Source organism: Amaranthus tricolor, chromosome 7 (genome assembly GCF_026212465.1).
Source record: "Amaranthus tricolor cultivar Red isolate AtriRed21 chromosome 7, ASM2621246v1, whole genome shotgun sequence".
Lineage (NCBI taxonomy): Eukaryota > Viridiplantae > Streptophyta > Magnoliopsida > Caryophyllales > Amaranthaceae > Amaranthus > Amaranthus tricolor.
The window spans coordinates 30,600,118-30,619,453 of record NC_080053.1 but is presented as its reverse complement, the minus strand read 5'-3'; the positions used below and the strand labels follow the sequence as shown (position 1 = coordinate 30,619,453).

At 34.2% G+C, this 19,336-nt stretch overlaps 1 protein-coding gene, 1 non-coding gene and 1 pseudogene across 2 annotated transcripts; 1 reads left to right on the top strand and 2 right to left on the bottom strand.

Annotated features, from left to right (window-relative positions):
• On the top strand, positions 1 to 15,302 carry LOC130818337 (protein disulfide-isomerase 5-4-like; annotated as a pseudogene).
• A 1,001-nt stretch (positions 15,303 to 16,303) lies between these two features.
• Positions 16,304 to 16,376, bottom strand: TRNAK-CUU (transfer RNA lysine (anticodon CUU)). Its single transcript has one exon. It is a non-coding gene; the product is annotated as a tRNA-Lys (tRNA).
• A 790-nt stretch (positions 16,377 to 17,166) lies between these two features.
• On the bottom strand, positions 17,167 to 19,034 carry LOC130818322 (early nodulin-like protein 9). The gene is made up of 2 exons (XM_057684449.1): positions 18,682 to 19,034; positions 17,167 to 17,936 (listed from the first exon to the last, which is right to left on the bottom strand). Exons 1-2 carry the CDS (start codon positions 18,872 to 18,874, stop codon positions 17,500 to 17,502), a joined length of 630 nt encoding a protein of 209 aa, XP_057540432.1. The 5' UTR covers positions 18,875 to 19,034; the 3' UTR covers positions 17,167 to 17,499.
• Positions 19,035 to 19,336: the final 302 nt, after the last annotated feature.

The window sequence follows — 19,336 nt, the reverse complement described above, 5'->3', positions numbered from 1 at the left end:
CAGCAAGATATTAAGATAATAGTAATAAAGAGTGTTGGTATTGGTAGAGAAAGACGTACATTTTACACCCTTCCCTCTTCAATTTTGATCGCAGAAGAAAAATTTTCTCTTCAGATCTTCATTTCTCTCTCGTTCTTCCGCAGATCCCTAAATTCTTGTTTTCTGTCTATAATTTTCTCAATTTTGCCTCATTTTGTTTCAGTTTTCTTCCTATCAACGCCATGATTTCCTCTAGCAAGCTTAAGTCCGTCGATTTTTATCGGTCAGATTCTATTTTCATTCTCCTGCATTTCATTTTTGATTCTTGAATTCGGTTGTATGATCAGCGCTTTGTTACTTGATTGAGACTTATTTGTAATGTGATTAATGTTTATTTTCATCAATTATCCTCTCTTGTGCTCCAGAGTTTGATATTTAGTTGATTTTGTGAATTTTGTTGTAATCGCAATTATCTTTTTTAGTACCACTATTTGAGAATTCTAGAGGAGATTATATGTTGAAGTTTTTTTTTTTTGTTTATCGAGAGTGAATGCATCAAATATATGATAATTTCGTTGAACACTACAAATTGAATGGAAGTTAACTTTGTAAATTAACTGGTTTGCAACTGTTGAATTTATACGGCTACCTAAATAATGTCCTCGACCTCGTAGAGTTGTATGAATGTAACTGCCAATTGTGAATTGATCGGTGTACCGATCACAAAATACACAAGTAGGAATGATGAGGAAGTAAGTGTTTTTGTGCAATAAATTAACTCTGCAACTTGCAAACAATATGATGAAGTAAGCAATGGATATAAGCCTCACGTAAATTTACATGGTTCACCGAACGGCTAAGGCCGCTCTTATGCTAACATAAATTTAGAAGACCTTTATGATAGATTATATTTTATGAACTCGGATAATCAGGTAGGTTAGATCGCGAACAATGTCACATGATTTGCTAATCACCTCACGAATCTCGAATCGAAAAAAGTGAATTATAATCGTTTTTAGGCTATTTTTGAATTAGTTTGAGCGCGAATTCGAAAGGCGAACTAACTAGCAAATCACGTTTCACCGATCCCGAATAATCAAGAAGTGATCTGGTGCTTATGATAGACTCATCATATGAACTATAGTTATTCATCAATATCATTATCCTATCACATGAATCATAAGGATAGGTAACTGTTACAAAGGAATGGAAAGGATGGAAATAAAGTTCTTTTCATCTGGATAACAAATGGTGAAGGGAGGTAATTGGAGGAATAGATCCCTCATATTTTGTAAGAAAGTAGTCTCTTTAATAATATGGAAATCTTATCATTTTTTCCTCTCGTTTCTTTCCTTTACTTTCACTTCCTTTCTTTCTTGTCAATAAGTGCTATCCTAGAGAACTAGTTTGCAATGGGTGTGCCTGAGGAATATTTGTGTGTCACGAGCACACCTTAGTTTTGAATGGTGCAAGGTTAGGTTCCTAAGGTGCTAAAGGTCGTCCCCAAAGCCTAAGTTTTCGAAACATTAAATTAACATTTCTCTTTTTTCGTATCGTTACTTGTATTGAATCGAATATCATTTCGTGTAAACATTGATTTGCTTACTCGAAGAGGAGCAAAAATTTGATTAAGTTTTTTCTACGGTCGTAGCTAGTGTACATGTTGTCATGTAGTTCTAAGCTATTGAATTCATGGTGAAAAATAAGGCCTCGTCGTACCATTAACCATATCGGCCAAACTTTAAATTTTTTCAAATCCACATAATCGATATTACCCGTGCTGTAAAGGTGCAAAAAAAGCGAGCTTTAGACAAGTTTAAGGGATATCTCATGGACTCAATCGATATTTGTGGTTTGGCAATTGAATCATTCCGTTTCCACATCATCACCATTCACCATGGTGGCGTGACCGTCACCGTAACCACAACCTAAACCACATTTTTGTGCGTTGATTGAATCTCTCAATGTGATTGGTTCTGGCATGTTGCTAGCTAGCCTCAGTATCATGGATAAAATCATTTTATTATGTGCTACCAATATATTTAATAATTAGTGTTGGAAAGGAGAAGAACGTATGGATTCTAAAGTACGCTACTCATCTTTTGGGTTAAGGCTTCAATATTGTTATTCTATGGTCAGTATTGTCAGTATAGCTGGGCCATGTAGGGAACCCGGAATTTGTGTAGGTTTTGGAAGCTGTTCTAATTTTACTACTGTTTGTTTTCATTTTAGCTGTTTAAATTGTTTGTGTGATTATTCATGGACCTTTTAGTGATGTGAGTTATTGGGTTTCTTGGAAAATGCAAATTTGACTCTTGTCATTTATAGATATAAATGTGAAGTGACGATAATGAAGTGTGTCACTTGCCTCTCGGTACGAAGGAGTTGCTTTATTTGATAGTTTAATTTTTACAGGCTGATTATGTGGTCCGTTGGTCTGCTTTTTACATCTTGCTTTTTTGTTGTGGCTGTTGAGTCATTATGATATAATTATATGATGAACGAACCTCTCTTTCGCTGCCGTTTCCTCTTAATTTATAGTTTTTGATAAACACTTTTATTGTTTGATTTTGCATCTCTATTTCTTTTTTTTACATAGATTTTAAGACCTGTACTTTTTATATTAATTTATTGTAAAATTATCTTCCTTTCTTAATACTAATACTAATATTTTAATTTAATATCAATCAACAAACTTGATTAAAATGATTATCTACTTATATTCTCCTCCTTTAGTCATTCATATCTAAAGTCACATGCTCTTTAATGCTGCAAATTCTAATTTCACATGAAAAATTGAGATTTATAGAATTATATGACAATAGATAGGATCAAATGGATGAATGGAGGACTATTTTTGTAGATGATTATTGAAATTGATTTGTTGGTTGTATATGTAGGCATTATTTTTAGCATTAGATACGGCTAAATAATCTTTCTTAATGACGATTTCTCACACTGATTTGGTTATGTAGCCGGCCCATATTATGGTGATTAAGGCTTTGGCATAATTGTTTTTGTTACTATCGTAGGCTTCAATTTTAATGGGAGATGAAAAATTACCTGATATATATTATGATTTGGTTTATCACGTTAAGTTAATTAAATAAAACTTTCACCATCAAATGGTTTTTTCAATAGCACTAGGGTATCTCTTTACAATTTACATCAAGATAAGTGAAAACTAGAGGTTCTTCTTTGAATATATATTGGTGAATTTTGTTATTAGGTAGAAAATCTCTGAAAGTGAAGAATACATTTCTGTGGAACATTTGTCCTTGCATCATAGTGTACATATAAATAAAAAAATTGATTAGCAACTGTACCAGAACTCATATTTGATATTGTTTTTTTTTATTATGCCTCTCATTTATGCTGTTGAATTATCTTTTGCTGCTTGCAGAAAGATTTCTAGAGATTAAACGGAGGCATCATTGTCAGGTGCAGGATTGTCAATTGTTGCTGCATTCTGCATGATCTTTTTGTTTGGCATGGTAGGTATCTTATGACTGGTATGCAATTAGCCTAATCACCTACTCACCCTAATCAGATGTCATGTTTTAGTTATTCTTATTTTTTACCACTCTTAATCTTTTTGCTAATTATTGTTATTTTGGGGGATAGGAATGTCCTGACATTAAATCCTAACTGAAAGTCAAAGTTTACAGCCATAGTGAGTTTGGACTAAATCCATAGTGATCCAAAACAAATGTGGACTTGCTCTTTTGAATTCAATTAATAAAGCCAAGACTTGAACATGTATCTAATATTGTTCCTGAAGGGTGTAATTTATTGCTTACGTGTATATCAGTTCTGATAGAACTGTTTTGGAGATTAGGCTTCTGCCTTGAGGTTGGCTAGCTTCTCTTCTGAACTTGGGTAGGAAAATCAAAGCTTTGATAGTAATCTAGTATTTAGGTTTGGTTGCTATTTTTATATCCAAGTATGCTCAGTTCACATCCAGCCAGAAGTTTGAGTCCATATTCAAAATGGGTTGAGAAATTTCAACCAAATTGCTAAAGCTAGTTTGTTTCAGTTTGGACTTTAGGTTTTGTCCAGGATACAGATAACTTGCCCTCTTGGAAAGGGAAGAGTCAGCACGGTCTTATAAGTATGGAGTCAAGTCTAGCTAAGAGCTGATTAGTTTTCTGCGCAAACTTGGTTATTGAGGTGAAGCTTTAGGTCACAATATTGTGAATTGTGACTCAATTGTTATGCTCATATGGGTGGAGCTGCTGGCCTGATACTTCACAATTACTTGTTCTTTGGATTAATTTAGTTTTGTTAGTGACTTGTGCGATGCTTGCATGTGTAACTATAAACCTCAATGAATATTTTCCATGTCATAATTCATGTCACAGTTCATTCCAAGGAGTAATCTTATAGTTCTCTCAAAGTAAGTCGGGACTATCAGAACCATTGTAGTTGACTGTGGGAGTATTATTCAATATTTATATACAATCAAATTCAAGTATTCTACTGTAGCCAACTGTGATTTCTGGTCGCTTCAATCGTACATATATATTTATTTTTTTAATTGAAATATCGTAATATTTGTAAAAAAAAATAATTCTGAATTTATATGAGGTATCAAATTTTATATCAGATAGCTGCTTGGCCGTATTTGATAAAAAATGCTCTATCTGTAGGAGCTAAGTAGTTTCTTATCCCTGAGCACCTTAACTGCTGTGGTAGTTGATAAGAGTCTCGATGGAGAGTTCTTGCGCATTGATTTCAATATGAGGTAGGATATGACAATATTTATGAACTTAATGCAATACAGCATTTTAATTTATTATAACATTCAAATTGATGTGTCAAAGCTCAAAAGATATTGCAAGCCGACGTTGAGATGCTTCAATTTCGTAATTATTGCTTACATATGCATTTTACTGGGTTCTAGTAAGTATTTTGGTTTCATTCTGTCAGTTTATAATGTTTTGTGGCACTTGTCCAGGTGAGTGCATATGGTATTCGAAATTTCATGCATGTACAAACAATTATAATGGAGTTGCTACGTGTAGAATTAATTCACGATGCGGACTTTACATATTATTAGTATTGGAAAGCGCCAAATAATCTTTGTTAGCTACAATTTCCCATGTTGATTTGTTCTGTGGTTAGCCCCATTTTGTTCGGACGAAGCTTTGGACTCGTTGTTGTTTTGAGTTGTCAACATTTATTATCCCATCATCTCATCTATTTTGTATTAATACTGTGTTTGATAGCAATATTAACATATTAACATATTTTATAAAATCTCGTGTAGCTTTCCAGCACTTTCTTGTGAATTTGCTTCAGTTGATGTGAGCGATGTCTTGGGAACGGTAAGTACTGTCATCTTGTTGCTTTATGATACCAAAAATCTTTGTGCGACCTTACATATGCAGAAATGTAGGATGCCTGATGTTTTTGACTGGGTCAACATGTTGTCAATTTTTGCTTTTAGATTTATTAACTTGTTTGTCTCAGTAGGAACTTTTTTTTCTCTTGTTGGTAACGTACACTGCCTACTGCCTTAAGTTTGCAATAGTATACAATTAATCTTTCTCTCTTTTTAATGGTAATAACCTTTAGTGTCTAATTTAGATGTCCATTTACTCCTTGTCAAGCCACTCTTTTTTAATGGCTCATTACTTGGGGCAGTGATGGTCTAATCTATTGCTTCTGTGTGTTCAGTATTTACTATGAAGTGTAGTAGATCATCTAAAATCAGCTCATTTGAGTGCATTTGGCGATGCTTATTTATGTGAATTAGGAAATGGTTTTGTTTAGATCAATGGTCCCGTAACAACTGTCTTTTTGCTATAGTAGGGTGAGATTGTGTATATCATTGAACCTCCCTTATTTCATCCGCAGATGTAATATTTCTGAAACATTGAAGCAGTGTTGACGTTGATGTTGTTTTAGAGTGTCTCTTATTGCTTCCGTAGGGCCGTAGTCCTGTTACATACCAGGATTTTGGCTGTTACAAACTTACTCTATCGTTCTATCAATTTGGAAGTAGTACAATCACACTTTTTCACTGCGGTTAGAGTGTTCTGTACTATTTTAATTGATACTTCCTAAATGTTTGGACTGACAATTTAGTGGATTGCTTTATGAAGTTGGGAGTCTGAGATAAGAAGCATGAACTTGTGAACAAAGGAATGAACAAGTTTTCAATTGAAAAGAATAAAACATGTGGATATGGTAAACTTTAGTTGGCGAATCATTTGCCAGTCACTATGTCACATTGTTAATGCTGGTGATTAATTGCAAATTGGGTGACGGAATTTTTCTTAGTGATTTAATTTTGGTACTAAATCTCAATCTCAATGATGAATAATTTAGAAATTTAGAAATTTGTTATGAACTTAATGTTTTGTTCCTTGCCATATGTCGTGGAGAAACCACTGTTCTGCAATCTTCATCTGTATCTACTTCAAAAATTGATGGTCATATATAGTTCTTGAAATTGTTTGGATGAAAGACTGTCAAATATTTTTTTGCCATTGAAGATAGCTGCTGAGTGTTTAAGTTCAATATTTAGTGTGGGCCTGCTCTCAGCGGCTTCTGCAGTTGCAAGTTAATTTTTAACAAAGTCAGAATAGTGCTTGAAACATGCCCTTCTCCCCCCCTTCCTTTTTCCGAGCCTTCTTCCCGTTTTTTATTTTGGGTGGTTTTGGTTGGGTCATGGGTGAAAAGTTTCTGTCTGGTGAACCTTTTATATGTGCCACGTTGTTATATTATATTTGTAACTGCAAGTACTATCTGTTTTGTTTTTCTTTTCAACTTATGTTGTTCAATACTTTTTGGATTTTCTAAAGATTCATAACTTTTTAACTTGCAGAACAGATTGAATATAACAAAAACAATCTGCAAATTTTCAATAGATTCACATATGAGACCAACCGGTTCTGAATTTCTATTTGGACCCACAACACATTCTATTAAGCATGATGATGATGGTGAGGAAGACTATAGTGAAGGTTCACTTGTCTTAAGTGGGCAAAATTTTGATAGAGTCACACAAGAGTAAGCTTCAATTCAATGATTATTACGTATTCCTATCCTTAATAATTGTGTGATTTGGGATTGCAGCAAGCTTGCCAATGCACTAATTCAATATCTCTAATTGTGCATAATTGAAACCAATAAAAAATTGATACGAATAATATTAACATTGAGACGAATCGAAGAAGATCTTACTTGACTATGTTTTTAAATTATAGATCACGAATAAAGTAAAAAATATAGAGTGAGTGATAAATACTGTCATATTCCAAATGGGACAAATAGTGGGATAGGCAGGAGTATTAGATTTCTTCTTTATGTAGGTTGATTGTTCAATATCTTTTAAAGGGTTTATTTTGTTCAAGGTATCTAAGTAACGGATAACAAAAGAGAGGATCAAGTCCCTTGCTACCTCTTTACGTGTTTGGTTCTAGTTTTACTTTTACAACAAATAGATTACCCTACAGACTTATTCCTCTGATGACCTAATCCTGCGGAGTTCTTAAATTTCCTACACTGAGGAATCAAGACAAAAAATACTTTGCATCACCATTTACCTTCTGTACATCCCTCCATCTTCTACTGTTCTACTTCCTGCTCATGAGCCATAACTATCACCACGATCAATCACTCTCCATTCACCACTCACATCTAGTCACCAGAAAATCACTTGCAGTAAGTCTCATGAAATTATGAACCAGCACGTCAGGGTAGAGAGAAGCGCAGTTGTGGCAGTGCTCTTCTGGTGGCTGGAAAAGCCACATTCTTCTACTCTACCTCTCAACGAGAAACGCACTGTTCACTAGATGAAATGTAGTATTTGATGAAATTCATGCTGTCCAAATAGTGCATCTAGGAAAAAAAATCACCACCATTGTTGCCTACTTTCTCACTCTATTGCCTTCTTTCTGTCTCAAGTGTCTTAATTATGCTTGGGTGGTGAGTTTGGATCATTAGGCTGTTTTTGGAGTTGTCAATGGCCTGATTATTTGCCACATATTTCTAGTTTGACTTATTTCTGTTTGTTTATTGTGCCAGAGAGCGGGGTAACAAAGCAAAGGAGGAAAATTTTGAAGTAGGTGATGCAAAAGAAGAATGCTGGCACATGGCGGTGGACTTGGTTAGGAAGTTGGTGAATCGCTATTTGCTAGAGAATAAAGTAGCCCAAGGGTTGAACACATCATTGGAGTGGTGTAGGATTTGAGAAACATCAAAGAAATAGTTAAAATTTCAGTAAGCTGAACATTACGGAGAGCAGTTTGATTCTTCCCCCTTTCATCAATGTAAAGTATGAGTTGTAGGGATAGATTTTTTCTGCTTTCTAACTGTACCTAAATAGCTTCCAATATTATTGATGCTGCTATGTTTTTTGGAAGAGAATTTTTATATTTCTTTTTCTGTGGAATTATATCATTTGCTCACTTGATGTGTATACTAGAAATTTTTATTTGATTAACATAAAATTTACCTTTTGCAGGCATGATATTTTGGTTGTCAACTTTTATGCTCCTTGGTGTTATTGGAGCAAAAAACTGGTACTTCTTTTAAGTGTCATTATTTAAGTAGTTTTTCTTTCTTATCTTCCCATAGATCGGATCTGAAATACACTCTTGGTCTTGCAGAAACCTTCATGGGAAAGGGCAGCAATGATCATCAGAGAGAGGTAGGATACTTCATTGTTCTCTCTTTTTTTCTTTTTTTCTTGTGTTGTTTGTTTGATTGCATAGTTCGAGTAAATTTTGCTCATTTTTTGAGTTTAGTCATGCATTGGACATTTTTTGTCTACTAATGTATTTGATGTTTCAGACATGATCCAGAAGCTGACGGCTGTGTTCTTTTGGGGAAAGTAGATTGCAAGTACAAGTTGATTTGTGTAGGAGGTACTTTTTTATAACATTTTTCTTTGTCTGACATTGTGTTATGTTGTTGTTTGGTGGTGGCTAAAACGTCTAAATAATTTTCTTTATCTTCTGGTGACAAAAAAGTAGGCCACCACCACCACCCAATCCTTGTCTTCTGATGACAAAATATTACGCCCAAAGTAACACCCTTTGTTCAAGAACTTAAGATACTTGGTGTTTAAGGAGCTATAGTTTCATGTATATGGAGTAATTCAGCCTTTATTAGTGATATTTGAAGAGGGAGTGGTAGGTTGTGGAATGTCTTTGACAGTAATCAATTGTCTTTACCCTGGCCATTGTTTGTGTCTTGCTATCTAGATACATCCATCCATCTCCACTGTCACATTGCTTACCATAGATGATGACTGGGCCAGGGGCCCAGGAGCTGGAGGGATTTGAACTCTTGATACCTCAGCCTCAGGATGTGCTAGCAACATTGTTGACCTGAACCCCGAGGTAATGATGGGCATGCAGAGAAGAGAACAAAAAGTGACGGGTGGTGCCAGTGGCAGGAATTGGAGATGGATGGCAGCCCATATGGGATGAGATAGGATGATGATCTACAGTAAAGGTGCAACAGTATTGGTGAGGAAGGGAGATAAGCTGATGTTGATAGGCTGTGGTAGTGGATATGGTGCAAGTTGTGATATTTAATGAGTGATCGCAGCTTGCAACAAAAACATCAATTATTTCATAATTTTGTAGCCTTTCTATTGGAAGATTTTGAGGTCTGGCAACCACAACAGATAAAATGATTGACCTTAGAGGGAGTTCAGCAACATCAATCCATGACCACAATCAACTAGGGGACTCCGTTTGGGGTCGGCTGCTTGGATATGTGCAACCTTGTCCTTGTAATATAGCAAAGAGGCTCTTTCGATGACCCTTGATTGTGATAATCACGTGTAACTTACATGAATACGAAGCGGACACGATATAATGAGCCATTTTACTATCATCCTTTATAATCCAAAACTTTGGCTCTATCGATAATGGACATCCATAGAGGGTCTGTATTTATTTAATTTTGTTCAATTGTTATTTGTAAAGATAGTTTTAGTCTATATATTTAGTTTCTGCCCAAGGGGTTCAGTTTTAAGAATAGTTTGCACTCTTAAGTTAAGGGCATTTAGATACAGGGGTAATCTTTGTTTATGGTGTGTTGCTTTCAGTTCCCTCCCCACTCCCCTGAATCATTTCACTTCCCTACCTGGCCACCTTAAAAAGTGTTAAGTCTATATTATTCCATTTACATGAAAATTAGCTTAGATTTTAGAAAATTGATCTGTGTTGGTAATTATTGAGGGGTCAGAGAAATGCAAAAGTCTTATATTATTCAATCTTTTTTTCAAAAAAAAAAAAAAAAAAACTTGTTTCAAAAAAGGCAAGTTTAAACTGTCACAAAATGACATGAGTTTTACTGTTGGAGCCTTTTATGATTGTGGGATGTGAATTGTGAACAGAGAGTAAGATCCATAACCTCTTTATTTGATTAGTTTAGATCTCCTTTTGTGATTTTCGTTTTTGAAAAGCTTTCCCTGGTTGCCAAATTTGTGTTATTTTCTTTATTTCCTATTGGTCAATGTTAGCTTTTAGTCGTTGCTATGTGCTGAAGATATGATACGTTCTTTATGGATGATTTTCAGGCATCATGTACAAGGCTATCCATCTGTCAGAGTTTTCCGTAAAGGAAGCGATGTAAAGTGAGCCAAATCTAATTTCCGTTCTCTACATTTTTATTATCCTAGGTTCGCAGTAAACATGCCAGTCAAGCTATGGATTATGGAATAATATAAAAATATTTTTGTTTATTTAGTGATTTTCTTCCGTTAAAAATCTATGCTCACGTGTATGTTCACATGTCAGCATCTTTCACTTATAAATCTTTTTGTTTCAACACAATTGAAATCGACCTTGCTTTACATGCATGAGAATAGGGTTATCAAACTGTAACAACTCCCATAGCATTGTTTGTCCGGCATGCCAATAGTTCTACTTGTTATTTGAGGCAATCCTTCTTGCTTCTTACTTTTTGGAACAATTAGTTGTTTTCCTATAGTGATAGCTTATATGAGTTATATCGTTCCTTGTTTTTACTGACTGTAGAGGTGTTACTGGAAATAGTTTTCATGATTACCACTCTATTTCCACCACACGATACTCTTCCAAATTAAAAGAATTAAAAGAAAATGCAAATAAGAGGAGTGGTCAATGAGTTTGTCTAGCATGCTCTCTAAACCAACTTCTACATCTTTTGAGTTTGAAGGGGTAGATAAGTTGTGTTTAAGCTCAAATAAAAAAATGTGTGCAACCTTGTTATAAGGAGACTGCATTGCTAAAACACAGCGAAAAAGAATCATGAGATAGCTCATCGAGACATTTATTTTTTAACCCTTGGAATTAAAAATTGAAAAATATTGCTTATTGGACTTTCAAGAGTCAGGACTAATTGTGGAAAGTGGATAAATCACAAGAACAACAATAATACTAGCTACATGATCCATATATCAGTTCTACTGGTCGTTTACGTGGATTTTTATTCTCAATTCATTCTGATTTTCTACCATCTCAATTTGTAAGTCTAGATCCATCATTTCCTTTTCCAATCCTGTCCTCAAAGTCACAAGCTCCAACTTTTTATCTTCCCTACTGGTTCGCTAATACTCCGTCTTTACACATGCTTAAAACATTTTAAACGATTCTCTTTCATCTTTTTTCTCAATATTTGCAACTCCTAAAACCCTTCTTATATCTTCGTTTCGAATTCTATCCTTCAAGGTATGCCCACTCATCCATCGAAGCATTCACATTTCCCCTACTCCCATCTTTCTACTATATCCTTTCTAAAAGCCAACATTCTGATCCATATAGTAGCGCTTGTTTGGCCATTCGATAAAACTTTCCTTTTAACTTTAAGGGCACACCTCGATCACGTAATATTCCTGTGGGTATAATAATATGCGCTGACATTAGTAGTTGATCTGTATGAGTTGTTGGGATGATGTGAACTGAACCATTTTCTGTGCCATAAGGGTTATCTCCATTGCAAGCTAAGTTGTTAGTGACCGATTTTCTCCTTGAAGGCTTTGGTGTTGCGTTAAGCTTTAGCGCTCTTTGGTGTTGAGTTGACTCTTCTTTTGAATCATTTGGGGTGCATAAGTTTTGGCCCCCAGGTCCTATCTTAGGTATATCCTTCTCAGCGAATGCTTTCCTTACTGTTTGTGAAGTGCATGGGTACCTCACTAGTATATCCCATTTTGTTTGTTTTTGCAACTTGCCGACGTGTCAATAGTATATTATCTTGAATGACCTTGTAGTTTTCCTCTTTGATGAGCTGCTTATTTGCTAGCTTTATTGTTTCAGAATTTTCATGTTGTTATGTGCGTATTGCTTATCAATCAACGACTTGAAATATCTGAAGTTCAGGACTATCTCTTTGTGAACACTTAGATCTGTAATTTGGGCTCTTCCTGTCAATTCACATACTTGTGTAAGATCTTGACACTCCAACGAGAGTATGACACTTGGAGTCTTGGACACTTTGTTTGGGGCCAATTTTATGTATAGAATAGCTGATTTGGATGCTATGGTCACGTGTGTTCGACAATCGACACTTTGACTTAAGCACCTAAATATCAGAAACATTGCGTAGAATATAATTAACTGTATAAAAAATGACTTAGGATTGCATTTTTGGCTACATCTACCTCTTGGAATGATTTTCCCATGGATCTAGTGTTTACTTAACAAACAGCTTCCCATAAATTCAAATTATACATACATGATACAACAAGAGTCGCTAACTGTTTTCTTGGATTGGCAGTGGTATCATTAGGTTTTGTTATTATGGTGATCCTGATTCTTAATAGATGGAATTTTGATGTTATCTATTTCATACGTATTTCCTTTAATTGATTTTAGTTGTATCCTGCTTATGATTATTCTATATGATTGACCTGTAGTCCTGTACTGTAGTTCTTGCTGAGTTCTGGTATCCAAATTTCCCCATTTTCATTCAACCTGTTGATCAAACAGAGATGAACATGGACATCATGAGCATGAATCTTACTATGGTGACCGTGACACTGATAATCTTGTCAAGGTAACTGAATATTCTTTATCAGTTTGGCCATCCTTCCTGGGTTCCTTGCTTCCTTTTGACTGATCTCATTGCATTTGTTTCTTTTTCATTCACTGTCTGGAAGGAATTCGTAGATGTGGTAACTTGGGGCTTCTTTTTGTTGTAGTTTGTGGAATCTCTGGTTTCACCAATTGCATTGGAGAACAAGACTCTTGCCCTCGAAGATAAGTCTAGCAATAAGATGGAGCATATAAAGAGGCCAGCACCATCTGCAGGTGGTTGTAGAATTGAAGGATTTGTTCGTGTCAAGAAGGTAATCATAGATTATCCTAGTTAACTTATGTTTCATGCGACCAACAGCTTAGCCAATAAATTTACGATGCAATGCATTCTGAATCATAAGAGTAATCCACATTACCTGTTTCGTGTTAATCTTTGATATTTATTCTCTGCACTGCTTTCTTTGATGTATATGCCTACTACCATATGTATGTGATCGTTTCTTTTTTTTCACTTTTTTCGATTGTCAATGGAGGTTTTAAATTTTTAATGCTGTAACTTGCAGGTTCCTGGCAATCTTATTGTATCTGCTCATTCTGGATCACATTCGTTTGATGCATCTACGATGAACATGTCTCATATCATAACCCATCTTTCATTTGGCAAGAGAATTATGCCCAAGGTGATGAGTGATGTTAAGAGGATCATACCATATCTTGGTGCAAGTCATGATCGATTGAGTGGTGGATCGTATATCACTCTGGACGACTCCACAGATGCAAATGTTACAGTGAGTTTCCATCTGTAGTTTGTTTTGCTCATCTGTTAGTAAATGTAGTCATTTTTATATCTAAGCCTAAAAGTTCATATGAGCAGATTGAATTCAAATTCAGAACTTCCCTAGCTTAAAGCTGGACAAATTTTTGTAGTTGCAGGCTCTAAACTTGAATTAGCCTAGGGTTCCTAGGCTCCAACTAAAAGAATAGTTAGCCTAAAAAATAATAATCAAATGAAAGAATAGTTTGTTTTGGTTTGCTTTGGGATCGGCCAGTAGTCATGTTTACAACTTTACATACATTATACATGCCTGAACTGAGTTTGGTGTACTTTGAACTACTGGAAATAAAGAACGTAGTCAGTGAAAATATCTCTACTAAACAGTGAGATTATGTGCTGTGCTTATGTAAAAAAAACTTTCTTGTGCATTGTCTTCAGGTGCAATTTTCTTTCGAAAAATTAGACTGTAAGGAATAATATAGCTTTTTTATTTACACTTCTATGTGCTTGCTAGAAGAGGGCTGATAATTGCTTTCGAAAAATTAGACTGTAAGGAACAAAATATAGGGCTGATTATTGTCTTTAGAATTCCTGAACAGGTTTTCATTGCTGTTTTGCTTTACAGTACCTTTTTGGGATTGTCTAATACAGTGATTCTTGGATGACTGTAGATTGAGCATTATCTTCAAGTGGTAAAAATCGAAGTGAAAACATCAATTGACCGCACATTGCTTGAGGAACATGAATATACTGCACACAGTAGTTTAGTTCAGAGTCATTAACATCCCGGTTGCCAAGTTTCACTTCGAGCTCTCTCCTATGCAGGTATACTTATCCTATGAATATACAACAGGAATAGCATTGCCCCAATGCCTTTTAAAAGGCTCACACTTAAGCTGAATGAAAGGAGGGTGGAGGCTGAGTGCAAGCAGCCTTGTAATAACGAGGCTATTTCTGGCCGACCCTCAAGCATACATCCTTTGATAACCAAAGAATTATGAATCTAGGGCATCTTGAAAATTGCAGTCATTACTATGTAAATACAAATGCAAAAATAGTTCTTTCTTCAGAATCTATCATCTTTAACTTCATCATACATGTACAGGTACTGATCACAGAAAATCCCAAGTCTTTTTCTCGCATTTTCTTACCAATGTTTGTGCTATCATTGGTGGTGTTTTCACGGTTGGTACTCACGCTCAATAATTGTCTTTATTATGGAACTTTTTCTGGTCACTCTACGAGGTTACTTCTGTTTTTCCAGGTAGCCGGGATCTTGGACTCCATCCTACAAAACACACTTCGGCTAGTGAAGAAAGTCGAGTTGGGGAAAAACTTCTAATAGACTAATAGTAACGCGAAAATTTTCATCCTCTTCCCTACGTTAGAGACCGACAAATGTAGTGATGTAGCTTCACAATTTTTCATATGCTAGAATATTCGACAGTAAAATTTCAACTGTGCAATAGGCTGCCGACATCATGTACAGAGAAAGATTGACGAGCATCTGAATTATTGTTTTAAATGAACTCTTAAAATCACTTGGCAAATGATTTTTAGGTTGTCTTTTTTATTGGATTTTTAGTTGGTTGAAAAGCCAAAAAGTCTTTGATAAATGACTCTATAGCAGTTAAGAAGTTGGATTTTAGGTCAATATAAAAAATAATTTCGTTGGCTCTTTTAGAGTGCTTTTGTCTTGTAAGCTTACCTTTTGCTCTTCAATGGTCAATATTTAGTTTTATTATGCATTTTTCTAAATAATTGACTTATTTAGCGATCTTAAAAGCAAATAAAAATAGCTAATCATCTCTAACTAGTCAAAAGATGCAAGTCAACAATCATTTGTAAAAAAACATAGAGCAGCTTTCTTGATCAGCCACTGCTCCCATCTGAAATCTATTAATCTATTCAAACGTTACCAAAATTGATGATGAACAATAAATCAAGAATGTATGTGATTGTGGAGTGAATTTGTACTCAAATTCTCCATCTCTTCTTTGTTGTAAAAATCAAATCTTGCATAAATAATATCAACAATGGTAAGATTGTTTCAATCAAGAAAAGTTAAAGTCTTATTGTTGCTCTTGTTATCTTTGTTCCACATCGGAACAAAAAAATACTCTGTCCTTCTTAATTTACATCTCTTATCGTTTTAGTTTGTTCTATTTATTTTGCACTTTTTTCTTTTTTTACAATGATCTTATTTTCTTTTTTTACAATGATCTTATTTTCTTTTTTTAAATCTCTTTCACAAACTTATTTTTTCTCTTCATTTTAACCACTTATTTCTATCATCTACTTGTATTTTTATCTTATTCTTCAACTTAATTTTACTTTCCACTAAATTTCATCCAAAATGATTTTAATGCATTTTTATAAGGACAAAGGAACATAAATTTGAGTAATAACACTCACCATTACTAATTAATTGTGGTTAGAGTAGGTGACTAACCAAATTAATTGAAATTTTAAGTGAATTTTCTTTGAGTTCGTAAATATGTTATCTCTTTTTCTATTTTATTTGACTTTTCCAAATTCATTATTAAAATTCTAAAGTCAAAAAAACACTCGCCCACCGTGGGGCTCGAACCCACGACCACAAGGTTAAGAGCCTTGCGCTCTACCGACTGAGCTAGACGGGCTTTGTTAATGAAATGTTACAATTACAGTATATAATTAATAAACCTAAATGGTAATTAAATACATTTTCTATTTACATTAACTATCGTAAATTAGTTTTCGCACGACGGTTATTTCGCTTTCAAGACACCAAGAATAATACAATTAATATTTAGAGAAATTCTTTAAGCTGTTAATTTTTTTTTTAATTTTTTTTTCTCACGTCAACAATTGTTATTAAAATGTAAAATAATCTTTTCAAATTACTCCATTTAACAAAAAAAATTAACTTTAATATGTAGTTTTAGTATGCCATTGCCAAAGTTGGTTCTTTTAGTTTCAATTCTTGTATTTAATTGAGTTAATAATCTGGTTTAAGTTGAAAATCAAACACTATAATTAGAGCATCGAATATTTGAATTTAGCTTCTCTATGATCTTATCCATTGGTCTCAATTCTTTCACAAGAGTGAAGTTTAAGGTTGTAAGCAATTAGATATGTATCCTCATATTTCTTGCTAAATACAATAATACAAATTCTTGTGAGAGACGGTTTTTTTGAGATCATCTCTAATTGGATCGGTATATTGTATATTTTTTAAAATATTGTAATTAGTAGGCATTAAGAATGATGTAAGTAGACATTTAAGGTATTGAAAGTAAGTATTAAGGATACGGTGAGTAAACATTAAGAATAATGTAAGTATGCATTAATGATACGATAAATAGACATTAATCTTGAATGAGTTGAGCTTGAGATATATCTCTTAAAGAGACAATCTCTCAAGAAAATAGCTGATATAATAAAAAATGTAGAAACATTTATTATTGCATATCTATCAATATACAATAATAAATCCTCAACGTTATAATCACAAAGAAAGTGTGACCCCTTAATTTTATTCATCCACACAACAATCAATCACAAATTACCAAATCTTGACAATAAATCACAGGAATTCATACATTCACCATTCATACATTCACCATCACAAAATGAATATAAAAGAAAAGAAAAAATTTTAAAAAAATCACATAATACAACTGAAAACTCGAACATTAATCATCAGCTTAAATTTTTAGCTGAAATAGGTTGTTGACAATTGACATAGTATTAGAAGTCGAGATCACATATCATATCATAGTATTAAAAAGCAAGAAACAGAGAAGAACCCATAAAAGCACCAAGGGAACCCAAAACACTCATCATGATATAAGAAGTAGCACCATTTTTAGGAGGATTAGACTCAGCTGAAGGAGCTGAAGTAGACCCATCATCGGACGGCGGGGAAGTGACTGGTGGCTGTTGATCACTGGTGGTGGGTCCAGGAGAAGGTGCATTGGTTGAGGGTGATGGTGGTGAATTTTTGGTAGTTCTGTTGGCCATAACAATAACTACAAGCTTTTCATTCTTGTTACAATTGTCTTTGTTGCCACTAATGAAATAATATGGCCCTGATTTCTTCAACTTGAATTCTGTATTTCCATCATTGAACTTAGCAATTGGTGAGTGTGTGTTGCAATTGTCAAAGTCTTGTTTTGTTACTTGTAGCACAGAATCACTTGATGCTTGGTACTTGAATACTACAAGTAAGAGGGGAAAATGTTAGCTAAAAACTTAAAACTTCAATCTTTCATATGTCATGAGAGAAACTTAACCAAAATTTTAAACTGATGATTGAAGCCTCAAAATATGTTATATACACTAACACGCCCCTTTACACGAGAACACTTTAGACTAGAAGTGAGGATGCAGCACATGCACTCTTCATATCTAGTTTGAAACATTCCACTTTAAAAAAATAGTGGGTGAGGATTTGAACTCCTGACCTCTAGTCACGTTGGCTCTGATACTAAGTCAACCGTCAAGAGTCAACTTAAGCTGGTGGATGAAGCTCCAGAGAATATGCTATTTACATTATAAAATTGAAAAAATAATGATGGTATTTTAAAATTAAAATAATTATGTACCTATAACAAACATTTTGTTACCTTAATAACTATCAAATGTCTCCTACCAAGATGGTGTTCAGAAATATGTGTAACTATATCTATGTTAGTGATAATAAAAAGGTTAAATAGACTTTTTATAACAGACATAATAAGAAACTTCACGTCAAGAATAAGTGCACATAAAATTCTACGACATGTGCTACGTGCTCTAATGCAATACATAATATGTTCGAGTATATAAATATTAAACAAGTGATAGAAGATTTTTATATAAATCAATAAGGTCAGGTCTTAACTCTTCAATATGAAAAGCACATAAAATTATAAAATTATTTGTCAGTTTTTACTCCACGTAGAAGAAGATGGAAAAACTTACACAATGAATCACCAATTTGAAAACGCATTTTTTCAGCCCATTGATTAAAAACAGGAGAATTATCAGAAGGAACAGACCAACCCTTAGAACCACCAACTGTAAATTGAGCTGCTTCACATTTTTGCATCAATACTACTAGACTAACCAACCCAAGTGCATTAACTAATACATTCACAAAGTTCGTCTTAACCATGGTTAATTATGATGAAATGAGAAAAAAAATATCACTCGGACTACCCTTCAATAAAACAGGAAGCTAAAAGAACACTTTTTAGAGGGATTAGTTTGGATGAAGTGACAAGATTTAAGGGAAAGTAGAAGGGTATAAGTAGAGTACATGAGCTATGGAAAAGAAGGGTACTTTTATTAAGTGTGGCATTGAAGCTTTTGTTTTCCTTTATTTAAAACTTCATATTGTGGGGCTAAAAATATATTTACCAATTTCAGATTATAATAAACTATAAATAATATATCGTGTATGACATAACACATCTTGGAGCTATACCTATCAATTAGAATTTTTGGTTGAATTAGTTTTTGGTATCAGAGGTCAACTTAACCTCTATAATGTACGAGTCTAGAGATGTTCAAAATTGACTCGATGATCCGAATTTACTTTTCCTTTTATCCGAACCTAACTTGCCCCGACTTCAAA